The sequence below is a fragment of the Denticeps clupeoides genome, chromosome 16 (genome assembly GCF_900700375.1).
Source record: "Denticeps clupeoides chromosome 16, fDenClu1.1, whole genome shotgun sequence".
Classification (NCBI taxonomy): Eukaryota; Metazoa; Chordata; class Actinopteri; order Clupeiformes; family Denticipitidae; genus Denticeps; species Denticeps clupeoides.
The window spans coordinates 5671905-5689836 of record NC_041722.1 but is presented as its reverse complement, the minus strand read 5'-3'; the positions used below and the strand labels follow the sequence as shown (position 1 = coordinate 5689836).

The 17932-nt window shown below is 43.1% G+C and overlaps 1 protein-coding gene across 5 annotated transcripts in view; it reads left to right on the top strand.

Moving 5' to 3' along the window:
* mtss1lb (MTSS I-BAR domain containing 2b) overlaps nucleotides 1-6171 on the top strand; it is a 56947-nt gene extending 50776 nt beyond the window's left edge. For all 5 annotated transcript variants that reach the window (XM_028955874.1, XM_028955872.1, XM_028955873.1 and 2 more), the window contains one exon: nucleotides 920-6171. In XM_028955874.1, the coding sequence (XP_028811707.1) occupies nucleotides 920-1707 (788 nt within the window). In that variant the 3' untranslated portion in view covers nucleotides 1708-6171. The remainder of the gene's footprint in view (nucleotides 1-919) is intronic.
* Nucleotides 6172-17932: the final 11761 nt, after the last annotated feature.

Genomic DNA, 17932 nt, shown 5'->3' with positions numbered 1-17932 from the left:
AACTATTGGGAAAAATGTGTAAACATCAATCAGTTATTTGGCTGAATGGTTAATGACACATTTATTACTTTATGGGCAATGACACATGGTTAATGACACATTTCTTTATTATGTGAATACATCAGAATATAATTTTTGTACTGCTTTCACTATGATATCTACGATAACTGATATTTCATAAGCTTGTTAAGACATATAAAAAAGTGTCAGAACCGAGGGGAGAATGGAAACGATGTACAGGGTAGGAAAAAGGAACACAGTTTACTGTGGTTCAGGGATAAGTAATCCGCCACGCATTGCGCTGAACACCGTCTCCTCTGGTTCTGCTGTGTGTAGAACTCTGTGCAGCTTGACTCTGCTCCCTGCGTTCTCGGCTGCACGAGTCCCACACCTTGCACAAGCCCTCCTGCAGCCGAGCAGTCCAAGACACACACACGCTCCGGCATGTACACAAACACACAACATAACTCACGAACCAGGCAGAGGGAGACACGGGGATCGGGGAACCCTCAGGCCGCATGTTGGAGAACCTCTCTGCCCACGGTGCCGCCTAGTTGTATTGAAGCCCCAATCACACCGATGGGTATCAGCGTACGCTGGGCGCGATCAGGACCTGCTCATTCGGAACGCCTGCACCCCCGGCTGCGTCCAGGGGGATCTGAACTGCACAACTGCACAGCTGTGCATAGACACAAGGCACAGCAGTGTGATATCTAGACAACTGAGCCAATAGACTGAACTGTCAAAAACTATATAAAGACACATTAATGGAGGGCTTAGGAAAAGTGTTCACAATGCAAGTAGAACATTCTAAATGCACATATATCATTAAATAGAAATATAAAAGTGCCCTAAAATGTTATAAAGGATATAAGATCAAACTGAATACTGGGTCTTTCTCTGCTTCTCTCCCTCTCAGGCTCTGACTATGACTGCTACTCTGTGAATGGTGACACAGAGGCTGATGGTCAGACAGACTTTGACAAGTCCTCCACCATTCCTCGCCACAGTAACATTGCCCAGAACTACCGCCGCATGATCCAGACCAAGAGGCCTGCCAGCACTGCCGGCCTGCCCAGTGGAGGGGGTGCACAGGGCGGCCCTCCAGGAGGCGGCGGTGGGGGTGGAACGGTGGGGACCCCTGGTACTGCCACCATCCGCCGAACACCTTCCACCAAACCAGGGGTGAGACGCACCCTCTCCAACGCCGGCCCCATTCCTATCCGGCCCCCTATTGTGCCAGTGAAGACACCGACTGTGCCCGATTCTCCTGGAGGTTACCCAGGTCCGCCAGTCCGCGTGGGCAGTGAAGAATGTGTTTTCTACGTGGCTGACGATGCCTCTCCTAATGCGCTGGAGTATGTGAAGGCCTCACCCAAAAGGCTAAGCCTGCCCAACACAGCCTGGGGCAGTGGGACGGGGTTAGAGATGAGCGTGTATGGCCAGCAACCTGAGGAGGACCAGCTGCTTGCTGCCAACCGGCACAGCCTGGTAGAGAAGATTGGTGAGCTGGTGGCGAGCGCCCACGCTTTGGGAGAAGGCCAGTTCCCTTTCCCCTCACTGCCTGATAACCCCCCTCCCGGCCCGGCCCTGCGGTCCGAACCCCGTGGCCCTGAGGAGGGAGAGGACATGCTGGTGTCCATCCGGCGTGGTGTGCGACTTCGTAAGACCATCTCCAACGATAGATCCGCGCCTAGAATTTTGTGATGGTCTTGATAAGGAAGGAAGGAAGGAAGGAAAGAAGGAAGGAAGGAAGGGAAAAAAATTAAACAACGCAGCCTGCAACCGAGGTGCCCCAACCACTACACTCTGACTCTGTAACGGTTGAAAAAATAAAAAAAGAATAAAAAAGATGAATGAGTCATTAGAGTAAATAAAAAAAATGATTATGATAATAAAAAATAACAATGACGTAAATAATGAATAATGACAGGCCGAGGCCGTTATAACTCTAGCGTATCTGGACGCATGTTTGTCTTATTAACACCATCACCACCACAGAATAGTCTGACTGTAATGAGATGCTGGACAGCCGAGAGTCTTGAGGGAGCTGCACTTCCTGCCGAACTTCCCCCAACCCATCACTACCAGACCTGTTCCACCCCGCCCACCCCTCAGGGGACAGTGGAGGGTGTCTGCAGGGCAAAAAGAGGAGGAGCTCAGCACCCCGTCTCGCTCTGGCCACTCCCACCACTGCCATGAAACCCCACCTCCACTGCTATGTTCTGGTTTTCTTTGTCTAGGTACCACGAGTCAGTCGGTCTGGCCAGAGATGAGCGGACTCTGCTGCAGGTCAGCTCGGGGTCTTCCGGGGGGCGTGGGACTCCTCTCCTGTGTTGCCATTTGTTAAGCTCTTGTTGTTGTTGTAATATTTTTCATAATTCTTCTTGTGTTTTATTTTTCCCACATTACAGGTTATAGCAAGTTTTTATCAGGCATATATTTTGTAGAATCAGATATAAATGCCAATATGACATGGAGCAATAAATGTGTTCTGGTTCTGTTCATCAGGAGGGAGGAATTATAAGAGTAGCATATATTCTAGCGCTTTGGTGGCTTTTATTTATTTGGACTTGAGGCCAATGCCAGGCTGAGCAGTAACATGCAAGGACTTCATCCAGTTCCTGCCTGGTTGTCTGAATCAGGAAGTGAAAAAAAAAACTTCTTAAAAGCACTTTCTAAGATAAATTCTTTGTGACCACTAGATGTCCCTGTGGCCACGCTGTGTGTGTCGAGTGTGTTGGTTACAGGAAGCGGTGTAGTGGGAACGTAAGGGATCAAATGAAAGACAAGGAAAGGAAGTGGAAAGGAAAAATGAAGGAAAGACGGTATAAGAAAGGGGTTCAATATGGAAGGAAAGTGAATAACGAAGTATCTCATTATTTTAATATGGATTGGGTGCCTTTGTTCACCAGTTGAAAACCTCAAACTAGAGACCCCAACTTGTGATATGATGGTATTTGAAGGGCATGGAAAGGACAGGTTGTGGTCAAAGGGCAAAATGCCTGAAGAATGGAACGGATAAAGAGAAAGCAAGAGAGAAATGGAAGAGAGAGAGCGAGAGAGAGAGAGCATGGAATAGAGTAGCCATCTTCTGTTTTTTTTTAAATGAAAGCATTCCACTGCCTGTAATGTTCTTGGAAGGTGAAGTGAATTAGGGAAGCAATCACACCACAAAACAGCCCTAGATAAACCACGTAATGTAAAAATAAACAATATAAAATAATATTCTATAACGTAAAAAGAAATTTTGTCGATTTTTAAGACCGGGAACAATCAGTGACATTGATGAAGAAGGGGAAAAACATCCTTACAGCCCCACATCCAAAATGTGCAAATGGACATTTAAATTTATAACTGTCCCCCCATTTTACCTCTCTGAAATGTTGAATAATTTATTTTGTATCAATAGAGCACTCTGTTTTAGGAATGCCTGTAGCTAATTTAAAAAAAAAAAAAAAAAAAAAGAGCACACGCTCCTCGACAGGATGGGAGAAATGTGCGATGAGAGTATTCGCCTCGTGGCTGCGGTCAGTAGGAGGTGCTGTGCGGGGGTGTGGGGAGAGGGAGGGATCCAGCCCCGGTGACCCTGCCCACCCAGGAGCTGCTGGACCAGAAGAATTTCCAGAAAGCACAGGTCATAAATCTGTATATATATATACATATATACATACATACGCTGTTTAAGAAGGTGAACACTAATTGTACTAGTCGCATTGCTGAAATAAAAAAGAAAAATAGTAATAAAAAAATGTGTTTGACACGAATATTGTCTAGCAGTACTGAAATAAAAAAGGCAAACGTCAAGTGTACAGGGTCTGAGAGCAATATGCCAGTGTTTTTAGCAGAATTACAACAATAACCCAGTAATAAAATATCCATGTGTCACGTTATTTTCATTTTAATCGCCATTTTCCTTTTTTCATTCATTTGCTTAGATGCTTTTGTCAGCTGTACAGAATGTGACACACGGCCACGGACTGAAAGGGAGAGAGAGAAAATTGAGAGCAAGACACCAAGAAAGGCAGAAAACAGGGAGTGAGACAATGGGGGAATGAGAATGAGCGCGAGGGGGGAATAGAATGAGCGAGGCTAGCCGTTAAGTAATGACGGATGGCTGAAGTAAGGGCGAATTGGAGGTGTGGGAAGCGTGCAACACATGAAAAAAAGGTGCTCCTGGCAGCGCTGGCACGCTCCGAGGGGCATTTGTTGCTTTGGCTGTGGGTTAATTGACACCGCGCTTGTGAATGGCCATCATGTTGTTCCCATATTTCTCTCTCTTCCTTTCGTTCCTCTGCAGCCTATCCATTTAGCCACACATCTCGCTCTTTTTGATCTTCTCTTTATGCCACCCCTGGTCCAGTGCCAAACCAAGCAACTGCCAGAGATATCCTTCTATAACCCTCACCTGTCAATGGTTTGGGCGTCCATTGTTCTTTTTAAGGTTCTCGTTGAAGGCCACGGAGCTACGGCCACGTGAATGTCCTCTGATGTGCTGACTGTAGGTGGGGTAGCTCCGCACTAAACGCTCCGGGAGATGGCCGGGCTTCGGCTCCTTCAGACGTTGCGCCGATAGGGCTGAGAATTGGCCCCGTCCCTCTCTCTGCTGCGTTTAAAAAGCTAAGCTCGTATTTTGCACTGTCAAAGGTGTCTCCTTTCGCCGTCTCCTTCTGAAAGCACCAGGTGCTTTCCTCACCACCTTTGGGAACAGATCTCTTGCCGCTTACCTCCGCTGTGTCTCAGCTAGGCTGTCACCGTGTAAATAAACTGCTTTCAGTATAAGGTAACTCATCCCAACTTGTTGGTGTTTCGCTCCTCTTTATTGGTGTCATTTGTCTTGTGCAGAGCTAATAAGGGAACTCTGTTGCTATTCCTGTACGCGTGAATCTTGCCGGGTGGCAGGGAAGTCATGTGACATGCACATATTACGCGGTCTCCATGCAGGCCTTTATGGAGTGCAGAGTAGTTTCGCGGCAGCCCATATTACACAAATAAATCAGTGCTCGACAAGGGCCAGGCCACCTAAATACGCCGGAGGGGTAATTTTCCGAAATGATTCAGGATGAATGCTCATTCTAGGGCCTTTATGAAACGAAATAAAGTATCATTTTGGAAAGATGTTGACCGGCGGCTCATTTTAATTCAGAAAAGAGCGTTCCCCTCCCCTCCCTGAGGACAGCGAGATGGCGTATGCAGCCTGGAGACAGGGAGAGACTCGGTGCCCTTGCCGACGATTCAGGGTCTCTTTTTTCGCCTTAAGGTGCCCTGTGCTGCGCCCAGACATCAGTTTCGTACCAAACCGGAATGCCTTGGGACTGGGCGTGGCTTGATTTGCGTGCATGCTGTGCACATATTCTCATCTGCTGAGATCCTGCGAGCAGCTTATTCACCTGCACATCATGTACGCGTCCCCTCCCTTCCCAGAAAACGAGTGAGATGCACTGTGTCTGGACAGAGAAGCGAGGTTGTGGCCGTGTCCAGACATACATAGTGTGATATGTGTGTGTGGGGGGGGGGCAGCCGTTCACAAAAAAACAGCCTTGGCCCCTCCCTCATTTTCAAACTCCCCCCGCCCACTCCCGCAATCTGTTGCTCACACCGGGTCAGACTGCATCCATGTGGCCATGCACGTACATGTTCATACCATCCACACAGGCAGGGCGGGAAGAATACGGCTGTCTATTGTGCACCGTGGTACGGGAAATGAATGTGTTTAGTGTTCCGGAATGTTCCGTGGCATCTCGCTTACCAGTTTGTTCCCATTCTCCTCCACAATTCGACCCACGAGAGCTTAAAAACACTGCGTCTCTGAACTTGACCTTTGCCATTGTTTTTGTCAACATTACACTTTTCCTTTCGTTCTTTTTTTTATTTTTTGGTGAAGATACAATGTGTGCATTTTGTACAAACCCCCCACCCCTCCCCATTGGAGTCAAGTAACGCTACAGGTGCTGTCGTCTCTGTCTATCTCTTTTCTCTACTTTTCTTCTTTTTCCTCTCCTTTCTTCTTTAATTTATTGTGTTCTTTTTTTTTTAGGCTATTTGGCCTCTGTTGCTGATTTCCTTTTTTTGTAATATTTTGTTTCCCTTTAAATTTTGTTAACTTTAGTCACTGCTAATGTAACAAAATGCACTGTGATGATTCCAGTATTAATAAAAGTTGTACTTAAACTGTGTGTTGTGAGAAATGTCTTTCATTTCTAGACATTGCCAACACTTCAGACCACCACTGATGAACTCTGAAGGTCATATGTTTGTCCTTTCGATACTAATATTATGGTCATATGTGACGCTTATTCGGAACATATGGCTTTATGTGTGTGTCCTTGTGCATTCACCTGAGTGCAAGGCACAAGTGTGCAGATGACTATATAGACTTTGTAGTTTTAAATTAATGAGGCGGCTACTACTACAACTCTTCTAAGAAATGCAGCTCTAGCTTCCAGTCTCTTCTGTCCAAATGCATTTATCCATCTTTTGTTTGCTGGGGAGGAACTGAAATGAATGATATGGTCAAATATGGTTTCAAATATACACATAGAGTAGGAAGTAACATGGATGGAGAAAAAAAGGATAAATAAAACATAAAAAATATTCTCCCAAGATGGATTTTGGATTGTTGGATTTGAATTCCATGCAGACTGCAGACACTAGAACATCTATGAATTTATTATAGGTATTTATTCTGATTGGTTTGGATTGATTTCTTTGATATTGGGGGCAGTGGTGGCCTAGCGGTCCCGTAATCAGAAGGTTGCCTGTTTGAATCCTGAAGTGCCAAGGTGCCACTGAGCAAAGCACCGTCCCCAGACTCTGCTCCCCGACCGCCTGTCATAGCTGCCCACTGCTCACCAAGGGTGATGGTTAAAAGCAGTTGACACATTTTGTTGTGTCACCGTGTGATGTTCTGTGTGTCAAAATGACAATCACTTCACTTCACTTCACTTTACTTCACTTCAAATCCAAAAGAAACTGCGAAAATGAGATTAAAAACACTGATAGATTTTGTTAACACTTTAATATATCAATTAAAGGTGTAGAATAGATTCTCTATCTGCATAATATCGCTTCTTTTAGGAAAACCTGCATAGCTGAGTCTTCCAGTGATGTATTGACATGAGAAAAGATTTTTGGCAATGAAAAACTTCAATAAAAAACGTATGATATTATTTACTTTTTATAAACTTTTATTATTTACTTGGGAAGTAAAACTCAATGCTCAATTGAAAATGATTCCTGAATAAATTACTCAACACTGAGTCAGCCCAATTTTGCGAGTTCACAATACTGATATTATTTTAAATGAAAATGCGCCTTCATTAAATAAATAAGAGGCAGATTGCTGACATCGAGGGATGCATGTGGTAATCTTTACTGGAATAGAAGAGTTAAGCACAGCTATGTACAGCAATTGAGAGAAATAAAGCTTGGTGGTGACTGCACCCTAGAGGGGTTTATAAACCAGATGTCCACAAATTCACAGGCTCAAACCCCACTTAAGTTACTCATGAGTAAGTTACTCTGGATAAGGGCGTCTGATAAATGATGAAAATGTGACATAAACGTGCCCACCTGTACATTCATGCCAGATGCAGGAAAGAACTAAAAAAGTAGCCAGAAGTGAAGTGAATGTGAAAGTGAAAGTGAAGTGATTCACAGCACACGGTACACACAGCGAAATGTCTCCTTTGCTTTTAACTCATCACCCTTGGTGGGCAGTGGGCAGCCACGACAGGCGCCCGGGGAGCAGTGTCACCTTGGCAGTTCGGGAGTCGATTACAGGTCCGCTTTCTTAACCACTAGGCGACCACTGCCCCAAACAAATCTAAACAGTGCTTTTCAGATTCATTTAGACGACGTTCTGTTTAATGCATTCTGGAATAATAGCTTTTGAGGTACACAAGGGGGTCTAAAGAAATATTTTTTTGTGAATGGTAGGGGCCTAGTGGGTTAAACACTTGACTAAGTCACAGTTTCAAAGTTCACTTACTACCATTGTGTTCCGGATCTGATCAGGTTTGTTTAAATGACATGGTAACATGTAAAAGCAATTATTTCATGTGTCCAGGTGCCCTGACTGAGCACCAATAGGCCATCAATGCAATGATGAGTGCAAAAGACTGTCTGAGGATGAAGGTATCATCAATTATGCTTTCAATTGTTGCCATAACTTTGCAATTTTATGAACAAATATGTTTTCACTTGTGTGATCAATAAAACAAGAAAATCTGTAGAACTTTACCAAGTGTTTACAGCATCAGATGGTCAGTTAGTTATTCTGAGGAGATGTGGCCTCGAAACTGAATTAAAGGGATAGATCCTCTGCATTTCCCCAGCCGGCATTCAAACCACACAGAGGGAAGTTTAATAAAGAAATAAGATGGCCACAATTCATTTAAATTGTTTTATAGTTGAGGTCACTTGGACGTGGGCCTTGGTTTCCGATGCAAAGGGTGAAGCCCTGGTGGGTTTCTGGTGTTTTTGATACCATGCTCTTGCTCGCCTCCCTTTCTTGGAGACTAATTAAATGTTTAAATGTACACGGTGGGCTAATTCATAAGGAGCTTGCAAATTAGAAATTGAATTAAGTTAATATTTCATCACTGCTGCGGTTGCAGACTGCAAGGACAAGGGCACTGGTGTGTAGCTCCTTGTGCGTGCAGGATGCAGTGACATTCAAATGAGAAAGCGTATCGTGCTTCGGACAGTCCACGTTAACCACACAGTGCGCCCTACATGTCAACAATTATTCATTTAGCTGATGGTCTTATCTGGAATGAGCTCCACTCGTTAATTACAGGGACAGTCTCTCCCTGAAGCCACATTCAGCGCGGCGCTCAGGGACGCGGTGGAGGCTGCAGGATTCGCATGGGCGGGGTTTGAACTTGTGTCCTTTTATACATGCAAATAAATGAAGTTCTGATTTATGATCTGTCTGCAGCATCGATGGATTAACTAAACCTTTGAGCCAGGACATTTGAAGATGGCAGCTGCAGCCTCGACCAAAGATTCAAGCTCAGACAAATGACAGACCGACCCTTTACATGTTCCGCTTTACAATGGGGTATGCAAATGTGCATGTGTGTGCATATGCATTCATGTGCAACCTTTTGAGCTTAGATTTTCTCCTTGGAGGTTGAATCATCCATTTTACCTTAATTAGATTAATTGCTATACAAGTGAGTTTGATGCTTGGTAAATAAGTAAAATGTGGGAAAATTAGTACAAGGTGAGAACATAAATTTGAACGAATGGCTGCAACGTGTGGAAAATGCTAAAAATACGCAATGCAGCTTCTCAAAAAGCCGTGAACGGGCCTTGTGACGGACAGCTTCTGGGTGTTGTTGGGAGAATAATGTCTTCTATAGAGTCTGGGTTCTTTCTAGGGTGACCAGGTGTCTTGCTCTGCACTGGAGGCCGACTGCTCCCTTTCCCCCTCATATCGAAATAATGTCCCATCATTTTGTTGATTTTAATTGTCAAGAATAAGAAATCCATACTAATACAATATGTCATAACCATAACCAATATGTCATGACTCCGTCAGCTTCACATTACTGTGTAGACGAGGTAAAAGTGGTCTTTCAGTACAGTGAGGCTGAGATGGGCTGGATGGATGATCCTTTATAGCCTTTATGGTATAACTTGTGAAAGTGAAGTGATTGTCATTGTGAAACGCTTTTAACCATCACCCTTGGTGAGCAGTGGGCAGCCATGACAGGCGCCCGGGGAGCAGTGTGTGGGGGCGGTGCTTTGCTCATTGGAACCGGCAACCTTCTGATTATAGGGGCCGCTTCCTTAACCACTAGGCCACCACTGCCCCAGTGCTGTGTGGAAGGAATTAGACAGCGGAGTTTAAATGATAGGTTGACGTTGTATCAAAGCATTAGGTTGCCTCATTTTCATCTGGTCACTCTAGGCTTGTTCGGCCGTCCCGGCTGATGTCTGCCCCCATGGGTCAGCGCCTTGGTGTCAACCTCTGACTGCCTCGCCTCTCCGCGTTTATTTACCCAGCGCACTAAATTTAGATGTATCACCTTCCCTCACCCCGGCCCCTGTGCGGACGTGTTTAATAAGTTGTGAAATGAAATTCCTGTCCATGGCGTGTCGATTAGTCCGGCCGTTGCTAAGAAAACCGGGCGTTGGGGGCGGCCAAGGGCATTTTGGTATTTATTATTTATATTTACGATCTTTCTGGTTTTTGTCCCGCATGCACGGATGTCAGGTGAAAATAAACTAAAATGGCGCTGGGGATTGTATTGCTTTCCGTTTCATGCCTGTCATTTTAAATTAGCCACTTTGATTTTTCTTTAATGCACTGTGAGAGAACAAATTCCACGTCGATTTGGATTCCGTGACCAAATATTTAATCTTGATTTTTTTTCCACCGCTCCGGTTTTCCCCAGTGCTGGTATTTAATGGAGATTTCGGGAGTTATTCTACTCATGTCAGACAACGTCCATGACACGCATCAAATCAGTGAGCGCCATAAAAATAAATGAATAAGTCGAATTTGGTTTTCAACCTTGTAATTGTCATTATGTCAGTGGATTTCCTTCCCCATTGTAGGACCCTACAGATAGGCCAGTAGGGTCCTACATCAGATACAAGATCTTCCATGATGAGGATGTTTTGCACTTTTATACACTATTTGCAGACTGCAGTTCAACACAATGAATCCTCTGAAGGCGCTGGAGTTGCGGATCAGGCTTGGGTCTGTTCATAAGGCAGATAAGGGGATAGAATCTCATCGTAATATAAGCCTGCTCAGTAGATGGGGTGCTGTAGGAGATAAGAAGGTAACCGAACATTCTCCATGAGATAACGCTACCCACAGATCAAGGGTAGCCAAGCGGCCTGCTGTAGGCTGGGGACTTGTCAGGTTTAAGAGGTCTGTTGCATAATCGCATGATGAGCGTACCTTTTGAAACAGTGGAATTATGAAATTTATACTGAGGGATTACCCATAAACCTACTCTGTATAAAATGCAAACTAGCATGGTTTTGACAACTCTAAGCCAACAGGTGTCTTGCTTTTCACTACTATTGTTCAGATCAAAAGGTTGTTAGTAGCCTAGTGAGTTAGACACTCGCCTATGAACCAGAAGACCCCAAGTGTCTCAGGGGGGACTGTCCCTGTAACTGCTGATTGTAAGTGTCTCTGGATAAGGGTGTCTGATAAATGCTGTAAATGCAAATCACATCTTTCTGATTTCTTTTCAGATTATGTAAAACATGCTAATGTTAAACATCTAGACTGGTTCCTGCTCCTGGTGACAAATGCAATGGAAGGAAGGATTCCTTTATGTAAACCCATCATAGCATTACCATAGCATTATTACCCACATCTATGCCACTTATTGAGCCATGGACGCCACAGGATTTCTGAAGGTACACCTAGGAGTGGTGGTGGTGGTAGCCTAGTGGGTAACACAGAAGACCCAGGTTCAAATCCCACTTACTACCATTGTGTCCCTGAGCAAGACACTTAACCTTGAGTGTCTCCGGTAACTACTGATTGTAAATCGCTCTTGATAAGGGTGTCTGGTAAATGCTGTAAATGTAAGGAGTAAACAGAGGATCCTTTATAGATTTGTTTCCCACATCCCATGGATGCTTGGTTGGATTGAAATATGAAGATTTTGTTGACATAGTATCAAAGACTATTGAAACTCCACTTGCTGTGAATTTTTTGTTTCCTGGTATAAGTGCAGAACTGCATGGGCACACTATAAATCCCTTAATGAAAACATTATTATGGAATATGAGATTCCTCTTGAGTGTTTTTGCACTTGTGTAGGACCTAGACTGCACAGAAATGAAAGATGGAGTTGAGAAGCTCTCTGCACGATTTTGACACATGAACCAGTTCTCAGAATTAATCAACCAAATCTGAATCCTTTTAAAAAAAAATGAAACCCTGCCTTACTATATGATTTCTGTCCTTAATTATGAGTGTGAGTCAGGGGGAGTGGTCAGGGGTTGAGGGAACAGCGCTTCGGTGGTGGATAGGGTCCCTGGGGTGTTCATGCCCCAGCAAGCCCCTGCATTAAGGGCTGGTGAGTGTGCAGGTACTGTTTTACTTACGTGAACTGACTGGTTCAAGAGTTTTCAGCAACTGCACTAAATGTGTTAATTATGGGTCCTCGTAAAAACACGATGCCATATTATGTGCGATTGGCTACTCCTGGCAGGATAAATGGAACAATCCTGTGCTTTGAATGTGCCGCAGACTGTATGCTGGTGCTCCATGTCCATTGGTCTTTACACACACACACACACACACACACACAGCATGACAAACGCTCAGACAAAATGAAATTCCAATTACCATGGCACAAGAGCATCGACCGACACGTTTTGATTATCGCTCTGATAGGTCATGGTCTGATGGAGGAAAATTTATACTTACACATACACAATGTGGCACCACAAAAGCAAAGGAGCGGGAGGGCGTAAGCCAAAATGGAACCTAAGGCCTGCGCGCTGGCAAAGATAATAAAAAAGCGACGAGCACTTCGTGTTTGCAGTGCCCGACGTTGATGTCATGTAAATTTATTAAAGATGGACTGGGCCAGCCAGGAGAGGACACCTTTACTCGCCTCGGAGCGGCGCGGCTGAATGAACTGTCATTCGCCGTGACAGAAGGTCTAAAAAAGAAGGCGGGGACGCAGGGGGTAGGGATCCGGGCTTTTGTTGAACTTAACAAGGCGGCAAAGAAAAAAACTAGAAGGGAACGTGTGACAAGGGAGGTATGATGGAGGCGCAGAGTTCAGTCCAGTGGGGGGCGAAACTCGGCTGTCTCCAGAAGATGGAATTTGGGCTCTGAGATGCTCTGTCTCCACCTGGGACCAAGTGAAAAGCAGCGAATAGGCGTCACAACCTGAAAAACTGGCATTGTTGAGCTGGTTGCTGCTGTTATAAACACGCGCGCTCCTTCTGAAAGGGTCCTCGTGTTTGTAAGTGGGCAGCGAGTGACTGGTCCACTTTCTTAAGTGAAGTGTCATCATTTCGGAGCTTGAAACAGAAAGCCTCCCATCTCGAGCCACTCATCCTTTCCTCACCCTTTTCTCGTCTCTCCTCATATCCACCTTGCCCCCTCTCGCCTTGTTTATCCGTCTCCTCAGTTTCACGGTGCGGCTCTTCTTGCTTCCTGATAAACAGCTCGGCCGGTCGTGCAACGGCGGTGCAGAAGTGTGCGGCAGCCCACTGCTAATTAATTGCAGCTAATGAGGAGCAGCATTTGCATATCAATACCCTCACCCCGTCTCCTTTCTCTTCTTGGTCAAGGCAGCCTTTCGTCTCCGAGAAGAGAGGGAAGGAAATGGGGGAAATGCAGAAACACCCAAACAATGTGGATACCTAAGCAGCATTAATTAAATACTAAGGATGCTCCTGAGATTGATTTTTTTTTAACACCCTCTTGTCGTGTCCTGCCCAATACTGTTCCTTTCGTTTAGCAGCTCATTTTCGGTATGCAAGCGCCATGGATCCATAATCGGCACAAGTTAACAATGGAAATCAATCCCACGCCTCTTGCTATTGTGTGGCACCAACTCTTTGGCACAAGTAATGCATCAACCGATAGAATTGCACAGAAAGGGTTTATTTAACCCTAACCTGAATAAGCATTTAAAAAAAAACGCATTAACTGCACGTTAATCCTGATTTGAGCACTACTGGGGATAGGACGTGTTGAGGCCTGTGGTGGCTCTGAAGCTCTGACGACTGGTCTGAAGCTGAAAATGGGAGCAAGTGGTCCTTTGCCGCCATGGGAGTAAGTGGCTTGTGGTAGCAACACAGTCCTCATTCATCTCAGCATTCTTTTAACATCGCCTTTTAGAAGACGGACACAAATGTGGCACTTAAGAGGCGGCCATCTTTAAAGGGTGGCTTCATACTTATTTTTGGACTGGACGGATTTGGCAATGTAGTAAGTGTGGCTTTTTAATGTTTTCAATCTGTTTCTTAGCGCTTTAAAGAAGTAAATGATTAAAAAGATGAATTAATTAACTTCTTTAATTGTGAGACATGCAAACAGAATTCTCTGTGGGTATAATTACCAAGTGATTATTTGGACGCAGTTTTCTCTTGAAGGAAGAATCGCAGCTAATTGGAATAATGTTTAGGTTGCTGCATTTAACTGCGCTTTTCATCGTTACTCAAACCGTGCAAAAGTTAGCATCTTCAGATACAGATTTAGGAAATCTAATGGCTTTGTAAATGCAGTGACACTTAAAAGACCATTGGGAAGGATCCATGGAGGCAGCCCCCAGGGAGAAAGATTCAATTGCTTCTACCTAGTTCACGAATCAGTCACGCTCGTTCACACACTAATGGAAAAAGCCATGTGAGGGAAGGACAACAAAAGTCTCTCTTTAAGAACTGCAATATACTTTTACAGCAACATTAGCATTAAAACTTGGTGCAAGTTGTGATTCTTCCAGGTTCTCAAATGATTATTATTTTTTGGTTGCCCTTGTTGATACGCTTCTGGATTAGGTTCAGCCACCTAAACTGGAGAAGAAGGTTTTGTGTGGTGGAAGCCACACACATCAACGGTGAGAATTTCTTTTAAATCATAATTTGTTCGCGACAAAGAAAGGTTGCAAATTGCTTTTATAAATTACATGAAGTAAGACAAGTCTTAAATCAAATTCAAATTTTATTTGTAACATACATAGTCATACACGGTATGATATGCAGTGAATGACCATATGCAGTAAATGACCATTTACCTGTTTACACCCTCAATTCAGAGCAACTTACAACCAATAGTTACCGGGACAGTCCCCCTGGAGTTTCAACCTGTGTCTTAGTAGTCTTACTGTCCATAAGCATGCGTGTTACCCACTGGGCTGCTATCTCCCTGCTACCACAAATGTGAGAGTAAATTAATAATTTATAGTATTTAAAAAAAAATATATGGGCTCCTCACGAATGTCTTACAGCTACCTTACAGCTGCTTTCAGCAGGACAATGTGCCATGCCACACTTTTGACTTGGCCTCCAAATTTTCAAGATCTTATTTCAAATGATCCATGATCCACACATAGAATAAAGTGTGTATATGTTTTCCATGTGACAAAACAATGGTCAGTATAAGACATGATGAAAATACCAGAATTTGTTTTGGAGACACGACTCAGCCTGCATTACAAATTTCGGCTTAGAAGGGGGTTTTGCACATGAAAGGACTTAGTTAGAAACAGGTGCCACAAAAAGGTGTCAGGAGAATGTTTAAGCACAGACGCAGGCTGAGAACAGACCCTGAAGGGAAGAAGAGGTGACGAGTGGAGGCAGGTGGCCAAATGGATGTCTTAAAAAAAAAAAAAAAAAGAAAGAGAAGTGTGACCTCATGACAAACATCTCAAGGTCACACACACACAAAATAAAACTAATTAAATTTGCAATTGGATCCCAGTTCATTAGTTTAACTGTGTTACCTGCTGAGGAATTAACACTGCTTGTTAATGTGTATGCATGTTGCAGTAACGCAGATGAATTGGTATTTGCAAAGGGACCTGTGCGTTAATATTCAAAAGCAACTCCAAGAGCTTGTCTGCGCTGAATAAATGCATTGAATTGATATATCTGCTTCCTATTTGCCCAAGGTTTCTCATTTCTAGGAAAAGGATAAGTTGTCTTAATGTTTAATAAGCTCATTTTGCCCCTACAAACGGTGATAATGGACCCAAAATAAGAGTGTGACTAATTGCAGCAAGGAAATTTACTCCACCAACACAATTAGGCCTTTTTTGCAGTAGCTGTTCCAAAATCTATTCTCATTCCAAATTCAGATATATAAAGACAAACAGACTTTACATGATACATGATATCCTTCAGCCACCACCATTCTGAATGCTGCACAGTGGTCAATCTGACCTAGAGCATCATCATCTTTACAATATAACACACTCTCATTTTTACAATAAAACTCTATATTAACATTGGATAACAAGTGCAATATGACATGGATAAGTGGAAAAACGTTTTGGTTTGTACAATTAAATTGTACAATGTAAAATTTAATTAATTATTTTGTTCCTTATTTATTTTAGGTTTAACTTGTGTAATTGTGTTTTGTCATTTATTTTTCTGCACTGCAAAATTGCACCTAATTATTTTTGTTGTACAATGTCTCATTGCTATAATAACAACATTAAGTAAAAAGGGTCTTGTGCCTCTTTTACTACTAACCTTTTCTTAGAAAGACGCTGCAGCTGTTCACTTGAACCCTTCAACTTATTCAAATGTCACATTTATTGAGGATATTTGTCAGTTTACAGCAGGGGTCTCAAACTCAAATTCGCAGGAGACACAGTCTGGGATAGGTTGGGGCGACATCAGGTATTCCACAAAAAAAGCTTTGTTAAAAAAAACTTCTCAAACATCTAACAGCTCTTTAACTTCAATGGGTACATGAACATAAACTGTGCTGAATATGAATGAAATATTGTAGAACTGGAACGTTTCTTCTGACCATGGCTTCTCTTGCCTACTTTTTGCTTCTTGTATGCATGGATAATAATGAACAGCTTGGCAGCGAACATGCTTGATGTTCATGTCTTTTATTATTGCTTGAATATCATGACATTACTTATGGTAGAAAGTATTTATTATACAAAAATCATGTGATACAGTTGAGTAGGTGTGTTTTGTGGATTTTTTTTTTTTTTATGGATTCCAACGCTGAAGTTGTGTTAAAACCATGGTGGGTAGGACCATCGGTGTTGGTCATTAATCTGATCGTTAATTTGCATATTCATCATGATAACAAATCATCCACATGGATTGTGGCGATCATATTGCCATCAACTTTCAAACAAATCAGCCTATTCAACTAATAAGAAAAACAAAATGCAATTCATATGACACCGAATTCAACACATGTAAAAATTATTTTATCCAACTCAAACATTCTTTTTTTAAACACAATAAGAAGTATTAACTCTATGATGGTTAGATGGGCACTCCATTGTTCACAAATGTTTCTCTGCTTGCACAAAAAAAAAAACTTCCACACAAAATGTGTCTTTTGGACCAGGGGGTGTTATTTGTTTCCAGGGGGAAAAAAAACGCTCTTTTCAGCCCTTTTTACAATCAAAAACTCAAAAGACATTCTCAGGCCACATTAAGTTTGAAACCCCTGGTCTACAGGATGTGAATACATGAAGTTCCTACTACTGGTAGTAGCCTAGTGGGTAACACACTCGCCCATGAACCAAAAGACAACAAAGGCACAGGTACACATTGTGTCCCTGAGCAGGACACTTAACCCTGAGTGTCTTGAGGGGGACTGTCCCTGTAACTACTGATTGTAAGTCGGATGAAGGTGTCTGATAAATGCCATAAATGTAAATGTTAACAAGGAACCCAGTGCACTAAATAGCCACTATATCAAACAAACTCGTCCTTCAGTTCTTGTGCAAGAGCAGCTTCAGAGCTTCATTCAGAAATAATTGAAAGTTTGACACCCACACCACTCCATAATTAAAGATGGTGCTCAGTGGGACCATGATTGGGGCTTTGAACAAATTCCTTTAAAAGTTATAATCTATTTTCTTCACAGAATTTTTCTCTTATGTGCTGTTCTCTTTTCTGTCTTGCTTTCCTTTTTTTCTGCAATTCTGAGAAGAGATATGGCCCCGTCCGATTTGTCTGTGTGATAAGCGGAATACAACATCACTGTGGCGAAACTTGTGTGCTAATGAGAAGATGTGCTCTGACAAGATAACAGGCTGCTTCTTAACACATCAGCATAAAAATAGCTATTTATTCGCAAAATAAATAAATAAATAAATATATAAAATAACTAAAGTAAAAAAATCCAACTCAAATCATTGGATTCTGTTTCGGCTTGTGACAGAGTGTTATTTTTCATGTATGGGGTTTTTAGCAAAGTATCCAGGCATGTGACAAGCTGTGATTA